This window comes from Eulemur rufifrons, chromosome 30 (genome assembly GCF_041146395.1).
Source record: "Eulemur rufifrons isolate Redbay chromosome 30, OSU_ERuf_1, whole genome shotgun sequence".
NCBI classification, from domain to species: domain Eukaryota; kingdom Metazoa; phylum Chordata; class Mammalia; order Primates; family Lemuridae; genus Eulemur; species Eulemur rufifrons.
Window position 1 is genome coordinate 97,299,701 of NC_091012.1, and position 20,006 is coordinate 97,319,706.

At 39.0% G+C, this 20,006-nt stretch overlaps 1 protein-coding gene across 3 annotated transcripts in view; it reads right to left on the reverse strand.

The window, feature by feature from the left end:
* The window catches only part of FAAH2 (fatty acid amide hydrolase 2), a 140,788-nt gene extending 123,086 nt beyond the window's left edge, over positions 1-17,702 (reverse strand). For all 3 annotated transcript variants that reach the window (XM_069463544.1, XM_069463542.1, XM_069463541.1), the window contains exons 1-2: positions 17,477-17,702; positions 13,952-14,034 (exon numbers count right to left, since the gene is read on the reverse strand). In XM_069463544.1, the coding sequence (XP_069319645.1) occupies positions 13,952-14,034; positions 17,477-17,668 (275 nt within the window). In that variant the 5' untranslated portion in view covers positions 17,669-17,702. The remainder of the gene's footprint in view (positions 1-13,951; positions 14,035-17,476) is intronic.
* Between the last annotated feature and the right edge of the window lie 2,304 nt (positions 17,703-20,006).

The following is a 20,006-nucleotide window of genomic DNA, read 5'->3' on the forward strand; positions in this document are numbered from 1 at the left end:
AAACAGCATGGTACTGGCACAAGAACAGAGATATAGACTTTTGGAACAGGACTGAGAACCCAGATATAAAACCATCTTCATTTTGTCATCTAATCTTTGACAAAGCAGACAAAAATATACATTGGGGAAAAGAATCTCTCTTCAATAAATGGTATTGGGAAAACTGGATAAAGATAAGCATAGGACTGATACTGGATCACCAACTCTCATCTCTAACAAAAATGAAGTCACGATTGATAACAGACTTAAACCTAAGGTGTGAAATCTTAAGAATTCTAGAAGAAAATGTTGGGAAAACTCTTGTTGACATTGACCTAGGCAAAGAATTTATTAAAAAGAACCCCAGAGCAATCACAACAGCAGCAAAAATAAATAAATAGGACCTGAATAAATTAAAAACTTCTGCACAGCCAAGGAAACTATCATTACAGTGTATAGACAACCTACAATAAGGGAGAAAATATTTGCATGCTACATATCCAGTAAAGGGCTGATAGCAAGAATGTATATAGAACTTAAGAAAATTAACAAGAATAAAATCAAACAACCCCAACAAAAAATCAGCAAAGGACATTAACAGAAACTTTTCAGAGGAAGACAGAATGGCCAGCAAACATATAAAAAAAAATGCTCAACATCTCTAATCATTAGGGAAATTCAAAACGAAACAACAATGAGATATCACCTAACTCCAGTGAGAATGGCCTTTATCAAAAAGTCCCAAAACAACAAATTCTGGCATGGATGTGGAGGGATTGGAGCACTCTTACACTGCTGGTGGGACTGCAAATTTGTACAACCCCTGTGGAATATAATTTGGAGATATCTCAAAGAGCTAAAAATAGAAATACCATTTGATCCAGCAATCTCACTACTAGGCATCTACCCAAAGGAAAAAAAGACATTCTACAATAAAGATAACTGCACTCAAATATTTATGGCAGCACAATTCACAATTGCAATGATGTGGAAACAAGCCACGTGCCCATCAATACATGAGTGGATTAACAAAGTGTGGTATATATATATATATATATATATACACCATGGAATACTACTCAAGTACAAAAATCAGTGGTCCACCAGCACCTCTTATATTATCCTGGATAGAGATTAAGCCCATTCTTTGAAGTGGGGTATCATAATGATGGAAAAACAAGCGCCACATGTACTCGCCATCAAATTGGTAATAACTGATCAACACTAAGGTGCTCACATGGTAGTAATATTCTCTGGGTGCCAGCCAGTTGGGAAGGGGCCAGTGGGGGTGGATAAACTCCCAACTAATGAAGACGGAATGCACTGTATGGGGGAAGGGCATGCCTCTCGCCCTGGGTTGGGCCAGGCAAAGGCATTACTTTTAACCAAAATATTTGTATCCCCATAATATTCTGAAATTTAAAAAAGATAATAAATAGGCCGGGCGCGGTGGCTCACGCCTGTAATCCTAGCACTCTGGGAGGCCGAGGCGGGTGGATCACTCGAGGTCAGGAGTTCGAGACCAGCCTGACCAAGAGTGAGACCCCGTCTCTACTAAAAATAGAAAGAAATTATATGGACAACTAAAAAAATATATATAGAAAAAATGAGCCGGGCATGGTGGCGCATGCCTGTAGTTCCAGCTACTTGGGAGGCTGAGGCAGGAGGATTGCTTGAGCCCAGGAGTGTGAGGTTGCTGTGAGCTAGGCTGACGCCATGGCACTCACTCTAGCCCGGGCAACAGAGCGAGACTCTGTCTCAAAAAAAAAAAAAAAAAAAAAAAAAAGATAATAAATAAATAAATATTTGATCTCATGGCTTCAATTTTGGTCAAGAGTGTGCTAGGAATTCAACTTTTTATTTTACAGATTGTCATCTAGTTTATCACATGCCTTGTTTATGATAGAATTTCCCATATAAAATATTCAGTTTATTATAATAAAACATGTCTATTTTCCTTTAAAAAAATCAGAAAGCTGTGATAGTCAGTTAGGCACAGCAAGATATCAATCTGACAATATTATAATCTGGCCCCTGGAAACACACAGAATGTGGCCACCCACAAGGCAGTGCAGGACAATGGTTAGATCGCAGGCTTTCTAGACAAACTGATCTAGGGTGGTTATATAACCTTTCAAGTGACAGCTTCCTAAACTTCAGTTCCCCAACTATAAAATGGTGGTAACAATAAGATCTACATAATCTGTCATTTAAATGAGATAATGCATAAAAAATAGTACCTAGCACACAGTGGCCTCTTAATAAATGGTCACTATTACTATAATTATTGCTAATATCATCAGGTTCTGCTGACAGTCAGCAAAATCCCTGTCAGGAAAATCAAAGGATTAGAATTATAGCAGCTTAAGCCACAGCCAAATCACCCAAATCACCAAGCTCAGTGAAGTGGCAACTTGAAATTTGGAAGTAGGCTACAAGCCTCTGTATCAGAAAAACAATGAGAAAAACTGCAACAGCTACTCTTCGACATTCCCTACTAGTACTGGCATTATCGGCACCATTTACTGACAGCCTATGTGTTGATAACAAAACAGGTTTCCTGGGACACTTAGCCTAGCCTCCAAGTTTCCCAACCAGGTGGGCAGAGCAGTCAGGCTCCCAAGTTCTATTCTTTCCCAAGGATGGGGCAAAGGTAGTGCCTTACCTATGTGCACTTTCCTGAGGTCTTGAAAGTCCCTTCAATAATATTGTCCAAACTTGAGCCACACACAATCAGCAAAGGCAGAGAGCTCTAAGAGAAAGTTGATATAGGTATGAAGAGAACTAGATACCTTTATATTCTATGTGGGCTCAGCACCACAAGGCAGCACTTAAACCCTGACACCAATGAAATCCCCATCATTTCAGCCAAGCTAAAACAAGATACTCCAGTCAAGAATCCTTACCCTTGCCTCTATGGAGACAGACAGAGGATGGGGCCTAAGTGTAGCTGTGACACCAGAATGATACATAGGCTGGCCAGTGTGACTCAAATGAAAGACCTTACTAAGGTCTGAGAGGTCTTTTTAAAAATCTATATATCCTGAAATCCTGCCTTTATCCAGTGGTTTAAGTAGAGCTGGGTTTAAGGGAGCAAGATCCAAGGAGGATTCTACCCCCATGCTGTGGTGGAAACCTATGTAGCTCCCCTATTGCATGGTGCTACCATCTGGTTAATTCTTATTCATTCATTCCTCCTAGTTCTTTTTGGGGGGGGAAGGTAGTTTCTAGTTTCTTAAAGGTTATTTTTTTAATTGATACATAATAATTATACATATTTTAGGGGTACATGTGATATTTTAATATACATATACAATGTATAATAATTCTGTTTTTACATCACTTTCTCCAGAAAATTTTCCCTAACACCTCTTGAGTCTTGGATAGGTACAGCTACACATTCTCTGTGTTCCCATAGAATTCTCTTCTTCCCCTTTCAAAACCTTAATTCCACTTTGCCATAAACAATAGTTATTTGCATGTTTCAACTAGACTGGGAGCTAAAAGAGATCAGGGACAATGTTTTTTTCATCTTTGTGTTTTCTGACATCTAGTACAGTGCCAGGCATACAGTAAGCATTCAACAACCATTTGTCGGATAAATGAATGAACATGTTAGACACTTTATAAACATTTAATTTTGTAAAACTATAAACCTTGAGGGTCCATATTATTTTCCCATTTTAGAAAGAATGAAACAAAGACTCAGAGAGGTTCAGAAACATGCCAAAGGTCACCCAATAACTAACAGAGGAAGAATTCTATCCTGGGTCTGTGTGATTCTATAAGTATGTATTTTTATGTCTTGCCATCTCTGGACTCTAGGGCTGCCAGAAAGCTTGCCTTGACCATTTTCCATGTTGTTCAAATATCAGAAAGAACATATCTATTGGCTGGAATGTATGACCATAGATGTTCTCCAGGGAGCAAGGCCTAAAAGTAGTAGCAAATCTGTACTTTTCCAGGCAAGGAAGAGAAACAGTGAGAAGACTTGGAAAGACAACAGGTTGCAGAGCATAAGAGTATTTGTGGCTCAAAAATGAACACAGTCTAAGAATAGATGCATTAATTCATCACCTATTGAAAAAAATACTACATTTCGGATCATGAGCTAGAAATTGAAAACACTAAGGTGAATAAGATATGGTCCCTACTATGGAAGAGTTCACAGTCTGGTGGGTGAGAACGTCAAGACCACAATGACAATGCAATGTTGAACCAGTTGTTATACTATTATCTCTAGGCCCTGAACCAAGCACTTGATATCACACTTTATGATGTGCCTCAGAAACTAAATTTCCCTTTGCTAGTCAGTGCCCTCTTAGATCCTTCAAATACAAGGTGCTAGAGAAAGATTAGAAGGAAAAGAAAGACGTAAAGGGATTTGTTTCTTTCGGTTTGCTTGCCGTTCCTGACAACACTGTTTCAACAATAGCCTTTCATCAAGGCAACAGTAGTTGGTTCCAGTTCCCTACTTCTTCCCACATTCTAGAACTGGTTTCACTGCACTCCCTCAGAAGTACTGGCACCAGTTAGCTGGCAATTTTCCTCAGAATTCTGAACCATAGTTCTGTGAGATCCCTTTTCAAAGCTTCTGAGGTATCAGCAGTAGCCAGGCAACACCCTCTTCACAAACCTCTGGGTCCCAGCTCTATAGGTACCTCCTCTGAGCTTCTAGGTGCTGATAATTCCAATCTTTTCCGTTTGTTCCTTGAGACCTCAGGGCGGTAGCTGTTTCCTATAGTCATCATCCCTGTGTTACTTTAGTGTTACATTTTTGTTTTTTCAGCACTTAACCACCTATTTCACCAATTCTCTATATAAAATTCTTTGTTGAAATAGCGCGGGGGAAAAAAGATGGCAGAATGGTGGTGACCTCTGGGATTCGTGCTCCCGGAGAGGAAGGCATGGGTCTTGGATTGCCACAACGCTAGAGGTTCGCTCCCCCACAAGAACGGCGGTGTGAATTCACGGAGAATCAGCATGGGACACAGAGAGCAAGAAAAGACTAAGGTGATCAGGAAATAAATCACGAAAATCTGGAGAGTGCGGGACGGTCAATAGAGAGGGTAGCGTGGGACGGCTGTACCCACCTCACCAGAGAGTGGGGTGGGTTCAACCCCACAGGAAAGTGGCTTGTTCCCCCTCTGACCTCCACATCCACTCAATTGGGGATCTGCCTGAAGTCGGTGCAGAATCGCCGCGGGAGACGTGGGGTTCTGCGGAGAGGAGACATTAACAGGAGGCATTTTGGACCCTGGAGTTCTGTGCACGGCCAGCGAAAGACTACAGAGACAGGAGCCTAGCAGATGCCAAACTGTCTCCTATACATGGGCGGCAGGGCTGCCTCGGTCCCAGCTCTAGCACACGCCGAACTGTCTCGTATGGGCGGGCGGCTGGACTCTCTCAGTCCCCGGCTCCTCTGGCCTCTGCCGGACCCTGAGCATTCAACCCCAGTGCCAGTGATCTGCAGACGGGCGGCCGCCATTGTCAGGGTCCACAGCCTAAACACTGTGGAGGATTGGGTACCGGGCGGCTCCCTGGGAGGCTCCCTCCCCTAGTCTGTGGACCCCCCCTACTAGGAGCTCCGCCTTTGTATGAACACTGAGTGCTTCCCCAGTCGCAAGAGAGTGGAGCGTGGACCTTGCGGACATTGGGGCGGGGTGGACCATCGCCCGCGGGAACTGCAGCGGCTGGGGTGCTGGGCGAACAAGGGCACTGCCCCCCTCCCCCTATCCACTGTCTTTCTTGCGGAGAGAGACGGAAACCACCTTGGGAGAGGAAGAGGAGCAGCCCCCCCAGCGTAAGTAGCAAAATCCTGAACAACACGCGAAGGGCTCCCCCTAGCGACAGAGGAGGCAGCTTACCTGGCACATACAGCGTGCCCCTATCCAGACTAAAGCTGAAAGAAGGGATCTTAAAGATTCATCCAGATGGGAAGGGCTCAGCGAAAGAACTCTGGGAGTATAAAGAATCAAGCTGAAACCTTGCCCTCAAAGAGGATTACTAGTTCTCCACCAATTGACACAAACCAGATTCTAAATAGCAACATGTCACAGGAAGAATTTGAAACATGGATCATAAATAAGCTGAACATTATGCAAGAAAAAATGGATAACCAACACAAAGAAACCACAAAAAAGATCCAGGACTTGGAAGAAAAATTCACCAAAGAAATTGAAATATTGACGAAAAATCAAACTGAACTCCAGGAAATGAAGAATTTATTCAGGGAGCTACAAAACACAGTGGAAAGTCTCAAGAGCAGGCTAGATCAAACAGAAGAAATAATCTCAGAGATCGAAGATAACACTTTCCAATTAAATAAGTCAGTCACAGAGATAGAGCAAAGAAACAAGAGAAAAGACCAGAGTCTACAAGACATGTGGGACTAAGTGAAGAAGCCTAACGTGAGAGTTATCGGCATTCCTGAGGGTGACAAAGACAATAAGCAAGGGTTGGATAAACTATTTGAAGATATAATTGAGGAAAATTTCCCAGGCCTTGCCAAATCTCTAGATATACAGGTTCAAGAAGCTCAAAGAACCCCTGGGAGATTCATACCAAATAGGAAGACACCACGTCATGTAGTTATCAGACTGACCAAAATATCCACTAAAGAGGCCCTTCTTCGAGCTGTAAGGAGAAAGAAACAAGTAACATACAAAGGAAAGTCCATCCGAATCATGCCAGATTTCTCAACTGACCCCTTACAAGCAAGAAGAGATTGGGGCCCCATTCTCACTCTTCTGAAACAGAATAATGCCCAGCCTAGAATCCTGTACCCAGATAAGCTCAGTTTTATATATGAAGGTGAAATTAAGACATTCTCAGATAAACAAAAACTCAGAGAATTCACCAAGACAAGACCAGCTTTCCAAGAAGTACTCAAAACTGAGTTACACATGGTCCAGCACAAGAAGGATCCATGAATGTAAAACTAATCAAGACATAAAGATAAAAACCAAATTATCATAATGGCTCAAGAGAGAAAACAGATCAATGAAATTCAACCCAACATGAGGAACAGCAATCTGTCTCACTTATCAGTTCTCTCATTAAATGTGAATGGATTGAATTCCCCACTCAAGAGACATAGACTGGCCCAATGGATAAAAAAACATAAGCCAAGTATCTGCTGTCTTCAGGAAACTCATCTAACCTGCAAGGATGCATTTAGACTGAAAATAAAAGGGTGGGAATCAGTATTTCAAGCAAATGGAACCCAAAAGAAAGCTGGCGTGGCGGTTTTAATCTCCAATAACTTAGTTTTTAAATCAACAAAAGTAATGAAAGACAAAGATGGTTACTATATACTGGTGAAGGGTACAATTCAACAAGAAGACATAACTATACTTAATATATATGCACCCAACCTAGGTGCACCCAGATTCATAAAGCAAACCCTACTTGATCTGAACCAAATGATAGATAACAACACTTTAGTAGCCGGATATTTTAACACGCTGCTAACAGTACAGGACAGATCCTCCAAACAAAAAATAAAGAAAGAAATAATGGACCTAAATAGAATGCTAGAACAAATGGGCCTGACTGACATCCACAGGACATTCTATCCAAAAACCACTGAATATACTTTCTTGTCATCAGCTCATGGGACATTCTCCAAGATTGACCATATCCTAGGACATAAAGCATGTCTTAAAAAATTTAAAAATATAGAAATTATACCATGCATCTTCTGAGATCACAGTGGAATAAAAGTAACAATGAACCCTAACAGAAATCCTCATTTCTACTCAAAGTCATGGAAACTAAATAACCTTCTCCTGAACAATCATTTTATAAATGAAGAAATCAAGTCGGAAATCAAAAGATTCTTTGAATTAAACGACAAAGGAGATACAACTTATCAAAATCTGTGGGACACAGCTAAAGCAGTCCTGAGAGGAAAATTTATTTCCATAAATGCCTATACCAAAAAGACAGAAAACTTACAAATAGACAATCTAATGAATAGACTCAAAGAGCTGGAGAAGGAAGAACAGACCGACCCCAAACCCAGCAGAAGGAGAGAAATTAACATTAAATCAGAACTAAGTGAAAAGGACAACAATCAAACCATAAGGGAGATTAATAAAATAAAAAGTTGGTTCTTTGAAAAAATAAAAAAAATTGACACACCTCTGGCTAGACTAACCAAGAGCAGAAAAGAAAAAACTCTTATAACCTCCAACAGGAACATGAAAGGAGAAATCACGACTGATACCACAGAGATACATGATATCATCTATGAATTCTACAAAAATCTTTATGCACACAAATTAGAAAACCTGGAGGAAATGGACAAATTCTTAGAAACACACAGCCTTCCCAGGCTCAACCAGGAAGAAATAGAATTCCGGAATAGACTGATATCTAGATCTGAAATCGAAACAGCAAAAAAAAAAACCTTCCCAAAAAGAAAAGCCCTGGACCAGATGGGTTCACACCCGAATTTTACCATACCTACAAAGAAGAACTGGTGCCCATCCTACATAAACTATTCTCCAATATAGAGAAAGATGGGATTCTCCCCAACACTTTTTTCCAAGTGAACATAATCCTGATACCAAAACCAGGAAAGGATGCAACTAAAACAGAGAACTACAGACCAATTTCTCTTATGAATATAGATGCAAAAATTCTCAATAAAATTCTAGCAAATCGAATCCAAGTGCTTATCAAAAAAATAATCCATCATGACCAAGTGGGCTTCATCCCAGAGATGCAGGGATGGTTTAACATATGCAAATCTATAAATGTAATTCACCAAATAAATAGAGGCAAAAATAAAGATCATATGATCCTCTCAATAGGTGCAGAAAAAGCATTTGACAAAATTCAACACCCTTTTATGATAAGAACACTTAACAAAATAGGCATAGACGGGGCCTATCTAAAAATGATACAAGCCATATATGACAAACCCACAGCCAACATCATACTGAATGGGGAAAAACTGAAAGCATTCCCACTTAGAACTGGAACCAGACAAGGCTGCCCACTGTCCCCATTACTTTTCAACATAGTAGTGGAAGTCCTTGCAAGAGCTATCAGGCAAGAGAGCAGAATCAAGGGAGTCCAAATAGGGACAGAAGAGATCAAACTCTCACTCTTTGCTGATGATATGATGTTATATCTAGAAAACCCAAGGTTTCAACCAAGAGACTTCTGGAATTGATCAATGAATTCAGTAAAGTCTCAGGATACAAAATCAATACACACAAATCAGAGGCATTCATATATGCCAATAACAAACAGAGAACCAAATTAAGGACTCAATGCCCTTCAAAATAGCCACAAAGAAAATAAAATACCTAGGAATATATTTAACTAAGGAGGTAAAGGACCTCTATAGGGAGAACTATGAAACACTGAGGAAGGAAATCACAGAACATGTGAATAGGTAGAAAACCATACCATGCTCATGGATCGGTAGAATCAACATTGTTAAAATGTCTATACTGCCCAAAGTTATCTACAGATTCAATGCAATCCCTATTAAATTACCAACATCATTTTTCACAGATATAGAAAAAATAATTTTATGCCTTGTATGGAACCAGAGAAGACCCCGTTTAGCAAAAGCAATCTTAAACAACAAAAACAAAATGGGAGGTATTAATTTACCAGACTTCAAACTATACTACAAGGCTGTGGTTCTTAAAACTGCTTGGTATTGGCACAAGTGCAGGGACACAGACCAGTGGAACAGAACAGAAAATCCAAATATTAAACCATCCTCATATAGCCATCTAATCTTTGACAAAGCAGACAAAAACATACTCTGGGGAAAAGATTCCTTATTTAATAAATGGTACTGGGAAAACTGGATATCCACATGTAGAAGACTAAAACAGTACACACAGCTCTCACCTCTCACAAAAATCAAATCACGGTGGTTAACAGACTTAAACCTTAGGTCGGAAACTACTAGAATTCTAGAAGAAAATGTAGGAAAGACTCTTACGGACATTGGCCTAGGCAAAGAATTTATGAAGAAGACCCCTAAGGCAATCACAGCAACAACAAAAATAAATAAATGGGACCTGATCAAATTAAAAAGCTTCTGCACAGCCAAAAAAACAGTCACGAGAGTAAACAGACAACCTACAGAATGGGAAAAAATTTTCGCATGTTACACATCAGATAAAGGACTGAAAACAAGAATCTATTTAGAACTCAGGAAAATCAGCAAGAAAAAATCAAACAACCCTATCATAAAGTGGGCAAAGGACATGAATAGAAATTTTTCAAAAGAAGATATAAAAATGGCTAACAAACATACAAAAAAGTGTTCAACATCTCTAATCATCAGGGAAATGCAAATCAAAACCACAATGAGATATCACTTAACTCCAGTGAGAATGGCCTTTATCAAAAAGTCCCAAAACTATACATGTTGGCATGGATGTGGAGAGACAGGTACCCTCATACACTGCTGGTGGGACTGTAAACTAGTGCAACCCCTGTGGAAAGCAATGTGGAGATACCTTAAACAGATTCAAGTAGACCTACCATTCGATCCAGCAATCCCATTATTGGACATCTACCCAGAAGAACAAAAGTCATTCTATAAAAAAGACACCTGCACCCGAATGTTTATAGCAGCACAATTCACAATTGCAAAGATGTGGAAACAACCCGAATGCCCATCGATTCATGAATGGATTAGCAAAATGTGGTATATGTGTACCATGGAATATTACTCAGCTATTAGAAATAATGGTGATATGGCATCTCTTTTGTTCTCCTGGAGAGAGTTGGAACCCATTCTATTAAGTGAAGTATCCCAAGAATGGAAAAATAAACACCACATGTACTCACCAGCAAACTGGTTTCCCTGAGTGCACATTTGGGAATAACACCAATTGGGTATCGGACAGAGGTCAGGGCTGGGTGGAGGGGATGGGTGTATACCTACTTGATGAGTGCGATACACACTCCCTGGGAAATGGACACGCTTGAAGTTCTGACTGGAGGGGATGGGGTGGGGGGAGGGGATGGGTGCACACCTCCATGATGAGTGCGATGTGTACTGCCTAGGGAATGGACACAATTGAAGCTCAGACTCGGGGGGGATGGGGAGGCATGGGCAATATATATAGCCTGAACTTTTATACCCCCAAAATGAGCTAAAAAAACAAAAAAATTAAAAAAAAGAAATAAAAAAATTTGCCTATAGGCTAAGATCTAGGGAGATAAATTTCCTTTTGCACAGAAATTTCAGTCAGTCAGTCCTCATATATCAATAAATCTGATTCCTCTGGAAAAAAAAAAAAGAAATAGTGCAGTTTCTTGACCCTGAATGACACAAGAGTGACATAAGCACAATGTGCTATCAGAGCTCATAAGTAGACATTTCACACAGGCTGAGATTATTAGATAAAGTGAAATTGGGACCTGAGTTGAGTCCTAAAAAATTAAGTTAGCCAAATAAAGAAGAGGTGAGGAAAGGGAGGGTGTTCCAGGCAGAAGGAACAGGATACACAAAGTTACGGAGATAAGAGACAGCATAATGGATCAGGGGAATTGGAGTAGTCCTATATGGCTAGAAGGATAGGATATGAACGAGCATAGCAGGTTGGTATGATGGGAAATAAGGAAGAAGAGCCAGTTAAACTTGTTGACTAATTAGAGTTAAAAGATAGATTTGGGAAAGGAATTAAGAAGGTGGAGTATAGGGGTACACCCCGGTTTCTTGTTTGTGTGCCTGGGTGGAAGAACAGGTTTGAGAAGAAGGCAATAAAGTGGTGAATATTTTCTCATCCGTCAATCAAAAGTAAAAAGAGAAAGCTATGGGCCAGGAGAATTAGAGTCCACATTTCCTTCTACTAATTCCTAGCCATGTGATTTTAATCACTGAACTACTCTGAGAGTCAGTTTCAGTGCCAAGTAAATGGGGATAACAATACAGTAGAACTGTGTATAATCATAAGGACAGCTCCATTTATTGAGCTTCTGTTTTAACAACAACCATAACAATAAAAGAGCTCATACTGAGTGATTGATGTAAGCTTTAATCAATGTGCTACAGGTTTTACACAAATTTTTTATTTTAATAACAATATTTTATTTTATTTTATTTTATTTTTTTTTTTTGTTGAGACAGAGTCTCACTTTGTTGCCCAGGCTAGAGTGAGTGCCGTGGCGTCAGCTTAGCTCACAGCAACCTCAAACTCCTGGGCTCAAGTGATCCTACTGCCTCAGCCTCCCGAGTAGCTGGGACTACAGGCATGCGCCACTATGCCCGGCTAATTTTTTCTATATAGATTTTTAGTTGTCCATATAATGTCTTTCTATTTTTAGTAGAGACGGGGTCTCGCTCAGGCTGGTCTCGAACTCCTGACCTTGAGCAATCCACCCGCCTCGGCCTCCCAGAGTGCTAGGATTACAGGCGTGAGCCACCGCGCCCGGCCTAATAACAATATTTTAAATTTCAAGTACATTGTTATTAGGGCAATAAGGCTATTTTGGGCCCTTTAAGGAAGGTATAAAAAACACTGATGTCACACATAGCATAGATAAACTTCATAAAATTATTTCTGAACATCTTTGTATTTTACCTAAGGTTGCTGTCCTGGAAGCAGCTGTGCTTTCTCTTTCTCCAAATCTTCAATCACCTGACCCTGCTCTGCTTCCCCTATTTGCCTATAAGCAGCCTCTCCAGTCACCTAGTGGTAGCCCAACTCCATTATTTTCAACAAGGACAATTTGATTTGCTCTCAGATCTTTATCTGTATCCTCCCACACAGAAACAAGCTCTGTAACAAAAGACTCCCTTCCTTAAGATTCACGCTCCTTTTAAAAAAGACAACTAAAAACTGTAAATAACAAAATTTCTGTCTCTCTCAAATGTTTAAAGATATACTCTGTCCAAAAAAGTACCCCTAAATTGCATTTCAGATAAAAGTTGGTCCATAGAGACAAAGGAAGACTCCCTGGAACATAAAACTCCCTGTACTTCTGCTTTTGTAAGCTTTGGCATCACATGTCTGTATACTTTAATCATGGTTCTGTCATCCTGTACATATAAATTAACTTTGCTTGGTCACACTTTGCATATCTATGACACAGTAATTATAGTAGTTTTTTGGAAAAGCTGTTAAGATGATTAAATGAGAAAACATGTATAAAATAAGTAGAATGATAAAAATGGATTTGAGGCAGCACTTATATTTCATAAAAATGTTTTAAATGTTTAAAATTTCATAATATTGGGTATTTTTCATTCTATGGGTATTTTTCATTTTATTGACATTAATAATAACTGTCAATGTTAGTTTTCAATTTTTGTAGTGATTTAAAAATGATTTAAGTTAACATAAGTGATTTGATTTTAATACATAAATTAATTAACAACAGAGTTGATATACAAACAAGACAAAAATGTTAAAGGTAGCATAGGAATGACTGAGATCTGCAAAGTGCCACCCTATGTCATGGTGTGCTAAGAACTGTGCTAGTCCTTGGACAGGATGACACAGAAAGACTAATCCAAGTTTTTGGTCCTCTAATATTTCACAGCTGCCTAGAAGGATTTACTTAGCATCTGAGACATAAAAGTCACATATATGATACCTACATAAAAAATGATATACTATGCTAATTTCACATTGGAGAGTGTGTGTGTAAAAAGAGTCACCACCAAATATTAATTCAATAAGTATTTAATGATGCCCACCAAGTTTCAGGCCTTGTTCTGAACGTTAGATATGTAAAAACCAATAAAATTTAGTTCTTGCCATCAAGGATCATACAGTCAATGGGAGGAGGGTGGCAGACACATAAACATAAATGCTCAAGAAAGGGCAGAAAATGCTGAAATTAGAAGTCAGGGAAGGTCCCAGAGAGCACAAAGGAAGGAGACAGAGAAAGAAGAGTCTAGCCAATTCACTAAGGTGGTGTGGCCACAGAAGTAGAACAAAACCCATCAGGAACGACTCCTTGAGAAAGTGAAACTACTCACCTGTACTTAACAATTCCATTAATCATTGGGTTCACATCCTTGATTCTTTTAATATAAGCCTGAACAACATCTATACATTTTACCTGCAAAATATAATATTTTAGTTACTAGGCGTTTATTCATTGAACAGTTAATCCATTCAAGAAGTATTTATTGAAAACCTCCTACGTGAATTAATCATTTTTATTAGAGACACATTTAGTGAATTATCCCGTGCAGTCCCCTGTGCAGCAATATATGAGGCTGAGAAGCTAAAAGATGTCTACTTTGAAGCTAAGAAGTCAGGAATATACTAGTACAAGAAGGTTTCAAACAATGAATAGGGATGAAAGGCATAACCCCTCTCTAAGTAAACAGAAATTGGAGTTCAGAGATATTATGTATATATACTCAACTAGGAAATATTTTATTCTAGTAAATAACCAGTAAAACAATAGATACCATTTTATAGTAATATACTGAAACTTAACATTATACATCATCTCTGCAAAACCCAAGAGTTGGGGAGTAGAGACATGAAAGCAAATAAAGGTAAGGTTTTCAAATAAAATACAGGACACCAAGTTAAATTTGAATTTCATATGCATAGAGAATAATTTTTGGCATAAATATGTCCTGATCGTTGCCTGGGAATAATTATACTAAAAACTATATGTTGTTTATTTGAAATTCAAATTTAACTAGGCATATTGTATTATTCACTAAATTTGGCAACCATATACCAAGGGTCTTATGTTAAGCATGTGAAGAGGGATAAGAAAAGTAAAATATCCTGGGGGGAGTGCTATAAGATTATATAATTATTATATACAATTATAGTTTTACTGGTAATTATTAGACATGTGACAATAAGCATTGCAAAATTACAGAGCAAATTAGAACCTCCAAATAAAGAGGAAGGAAAAGTAAATGAAGAGAAATTAGATCAAGACAGAAAATGTAAGAAAAGGGAAAGAGAAAGAAGTATGGTAAATTATAAACATTATATCAAATAGAAAAAATTAAACCAATTACACCATAATAAGTGTGAAGGACTGAATTCTTCTGAGAGCAAAGACATTAAATTTGTTTTTTTTTTTTAAGCAAAGCTCAGCTATACATTGTTTATAAGAAATTCACCTAAAACAAAGAGACAATGAAAAATTTCAAACAAAAGTTTAGACAAAGATATGCTAGGTGAATACAAACAACAAGAAAGGAGGAGGTGATACTTGGAGGTCATTTTATATCTTGTACATAAAGAGCTACTTCATTTTTTTATTTGCTGAATATAGACATACTGTATCATATTTAATCAGAACCCTGATTTGCCTTTACAAGCATTTACTTTTACAAACAACATATGAGTATATCCTCATATATATGTCATTAGGTGATTTGTATGTGGGACTTATGACTGTAAAACTTCATCAACTTTGGAATCACCAACAAAATCAACTTCCAAATGGGCAAAGACAATGACCAGGCTATGGATGGCATTGACCATGGTAAATTGATGTCCTTCTGTAAGGCCCAGTCTTGGAGATCAACTGAGGCTGTAGAGGTTCAGATGAAATAGTGGTACCTGGAATTCTGAATAAAAAGAGTAATCATACAGGAATCCAAAGGCAAGCATAAAGACAGTAGACCTTGACTCACAGAGAATGGACTATTCAATCAGAGATTCAGTTATCAAGAAGCATTACTCCTTCATGAAGAGCCAATAAAAATCAAATTAGATTAACCTGGCTTAACCACTTCCTAGCTATGTGGCATTGGACAAGCTACTAGAGAACTCTAAACTTTACTTTCCTATTCTGTAAGATGATAATAACACTGACCTCAAAATGTTGTTATGAGGTTTCAAGTTACAAAAATCTAAAAAACCTTTGCCTTATCAAGTGGCGCACAGTAGGTGCTTCAGAAAAGTTGTTTTCCAGTAAGAATATTTCTACATGTAAGGAAGGAAGAGACTAAGAAAGAACTAGGACAAATAAGACTTTGTACTCTCTCTACTTCTCCCCTTCAGAACATTTCCATGTATCTAAGTAGACTATATCTAGATAATCTCTTCTCATGGGCAAGCATGAACATATTAAAAATGGCTATCATTATCAAAAACCTCATGATAGTAATAGTTGCTAAGACTTAAAAGGACTATTATGCCAGGCAGTATTTTATAAGTTTTACATATATGAAATAATGTAATTCTCACAATAACTCTATAAGGTAGATTCTATTATCAAGTCCATTTTTCTTATGGGATATTGGAGGCACAAAAAGTTAAGCAATGTTTCCAAGATCACAGAGCTAGATAGTAGGAGAGCTAGGATTTATGGACCTACGCAGTCTGGCTCCAGGGTCCCTCTTTCTAATCACTGTGCTACACAATCTACTATGTGCCAGGTGCTTGTTATGTATTATCTGCAATTTCCATGGCATCCCTTACCCAGTGTCATACAGCTATGAAGAGAACAACCAAAATTTGAAATCTATTATTTTTCCACTACATCCCAATGCCTGCCTAACATTTAGAAAAACATGCATGAGGGGGTGAAGAGTGAGGAGGGATTATAGGAAGAAGGCAGGGTATGTCATTAAAAGGTAACCAGGAGTGTAACAGAGACATTATTAATTCATGCACTCAGGAATGCATATTCAGATAGGAAATATTTACTGCATGCCTACTCTTTGACAAGTAGTATTCTGGATCCTGGGAATAAAGCAATGAGGAAAATAAATGAAATAACAGATAAAGACAAGAGTGGTATAAAGAAAGAATACTAGCCCAAGATCTCTAGGGAACCAACCATTCATAAGACAAAGAAATGGATAGTACTGCCTGTACAACTCTAGAGAGAATGATTGAGCTGCTTAAATTTTTGAACTAAGAATTTCCACCGATTTTTGTGTATTTGTGCAAACCATTTTACCTCAGTTTCCTCATGTGTAAAATAGAGACATTACCTATATAACTGCATCAGTGAGGCAAAATATGTTTAAGTACCCAGCACAGAATTTCACATGTAGTAAGCACTAAATATATGGTAGCCAGAGCTGTCATGATACTAGATCAGGTATTACTTTTCTTTTCAATAAAATTTTGAGAAAAAGGAGAATTTCTTGGATGAAAAGCAGCACATAGATCTGGGGCCTGTTTCAGAGAGAGAGAGAGATGCAGACAGACAGAAAGACAAACACTGACTTTCCATGGCTGAAAATCAGTTTGAAAATAGTACCTGATTTAGCCCTGCACAATTATTATGCACAAATAGGACAAATGGACAGTAAAGACTAGGAAGGTATCAAAATAGCCCAAGCAATGCCCACAGTAAATGCTCTGGGTACGACAATAAGCATACTACAACTCCCAGAAATCTACTTTCATTCCTAGTGAATGCCACTCTTTTGTTGCCCTGGTAGAGGGCGGAAAGGAAATCGATTTCCATCAAACTCAATCTTATTACCACAACAGCCACCACTAAGATTTCTGTAGTCGTCCACTAAAAGACCCGACCCTCCACCTCTTCTGAATTGCACTCTCACCTTCCTCTGTCGTATCAGCTTGGCCAGCCGTACCCCGGAAAGCAGGAGCAAAGGTTCGGTCACCGGCTGGGTGGTCCTTGAGGCAAACTTGGGGCCGCCTAAGGCTAGAGCCGCTCTGCCTACTAGGCCAATGAGAACGCCTAGCGCCCACAGGAGCAATAACTGGATGCGGGCGGAGAACGGAGGTGACATAGTGGCCTGGATTCCTCACGGTCCTAGTGCTTGAGGGCTGTGTGCACGCTGGGCACACTAGGAGAAAAGACTAAGCAAGGAGGTGCTTAGGAATCCTTTAGTTTACAAGTGCAGTATCTACCCACAATTCCAGAGGAGCATGTTTGTCATCACCTGCTGGGCTCCTGGCCAGAGATGGAGGCGGAGCTGAAACCTTCCCAGCAGCTGCTTGTGTGCAATGCAACCTGTTAGTGCTGGTGTAATCCAACCCAGAAAGTTCCTAGGGCCTGACACGGGTGGCCTTGGCCAATTTACACCATGTCTCATACTTTGTTTGCTCATAAGAAAGAAAACGGGAATAATTATTCCTACATCAAAGAGTTATGATAAACACTAGATAATAAATCAAAACAGCACAACACATGGCAAATAGTATAAGTAGTAGATATTATAATTTATTTCATTTTTAACCATGAAAAAAGTTTTGTAAGTATACCTTTGTATGTAAATATTCACTATGCTCAACAAACAACTAAATGACAAGCATATACATATTAACCATATGCATATTACTTAATCCTCACAAGATCACTAACAGGTAGTACTGATGAATATCAAATCTGTAGCCCATCTTTCTCTCCTAAATTCCAGACACTTAAAATCCAGTGTCTTTTTGACATTTCCATGTGAATGCCTCACAGATTCTTCAAACTCAGCATAGCCAAAACTAATGCTCCTCCAGGCTCACGATTGGTATTTTCATCCACCTGGTCAGCAATGCCAAAAATCTGGAATCAACTCAGATTTTTCCTTTCCTCTCATCCTCATGAATAATCACCAAGTCCAGCCCATGCCTCTCCCTCCCAACTTAGCTTAACTCAGATTCACTGACGTTTACATAAAATTCTACACATAATCTAGCTCATTACTCTGCCTTTATTTCTAGTGTTCTTTTTAATATACAAATTTATGTTACTTTCCTGCCAATTACTCTGCAATGATCCCCCATTTTTCTCAGGTTCAAGCCCCATCTACTTTGTCTGGCATTCAAAGTTCTCATGATTGGTGTCTGAAAAACTCTGTACCTCATTCCTAATCCTTTCCATCCCTCATATAGTATGCTGCTGACAAACTGAATTATCTGAAAGGTCTCTCTCCCCTCCATATCTTTGAGTCTGCTTTCCCAAACTCTTTGATAGCTCGGGACACTTCCTCCAGGAAGGCTTCCCTGGATTCCCTATTCTGTTTGATGCCACTGTTTTGTAACCCTGCACTCTACAGATTAACAATATTATAGCACTTATAACCTTCTATTTAAGTGTTAAGTTTTTATGTTTATGCCCCATATAGATAGGAACTCCTTGAAGAGCAGGGTCATTCTAATTCTTCTTTGTATTGCCAGATGCAACATAGAGCTTGGCATGCAGTCAATACAGGTTTTTAGGTTGAAGGTTTGTGTTTATGAAAGAATGAATGTTGAAGATAGGACTCAAGATCAATATTTAAGACCTTAGGTGATGGACAAACTTATAATTTGGACTCAAACATACCAAAGCAATTTACATAACCAAAACGTTTGTACCCCCATAGTATTCTGAAATTTTATATATATATATATATATATATGACCTTGAGTAAGTGGAATGAAAAAGTCATCCCAGGGTGGTCGGGTGTGGTGGCTCACGCCTGTAATCCTAACAACCTGGGAGCCCGAGGCAGGTGGATCATTTGAGCTCAGGAGTTTGAGACCAGCCTGAGCAAGAGCGAGACCCCGTCTCTACTAAAAAATAGAAAGAAATTAGCTGGACAACTAAAAAAAAAAATATATATATATATATAATTAGCTGGGCATGGTGGCACATGCCTGTAGTCCCAGCTACTTGGCAGGCTGAGGCAGGAGGATTGCTTGAGCCCAGGAGTTTGAGGTTGCTGTGAGCTAGGCTGACGACACAGCACTCTAGCCCAGGCAACAGGGGGAGACTCTGTCTCAAAAAAAAAAAAAAAGTCATTCCAGGCACTGTTGTTCCACTTGCAAAACTCAGGTAGGTACTGAATGTGTCATCATAGCACTTCTAGCATAACTCAGAGCATTTGATAGCATGCAGGTTAATCACTATAAGCATATCTGGCAGATCCAGTAAACACAGCTGATAAAGTAGGTTGTCATAATCTAGGCTCCATTTAAGTTTTGAGCAAAATCTGTAGCTGAGTAAACATGCTTTACCAGAGTGTCTTTGTCAAAGTAAAAGTCATTCCTTTGCCTAACTTTTGTTACTTTATCTAAATTATAAATGACCAACATGTGGGCCTGTGGTACAAAGAATACCCACTAATTGGGCACTGACCAGACATACCTGAA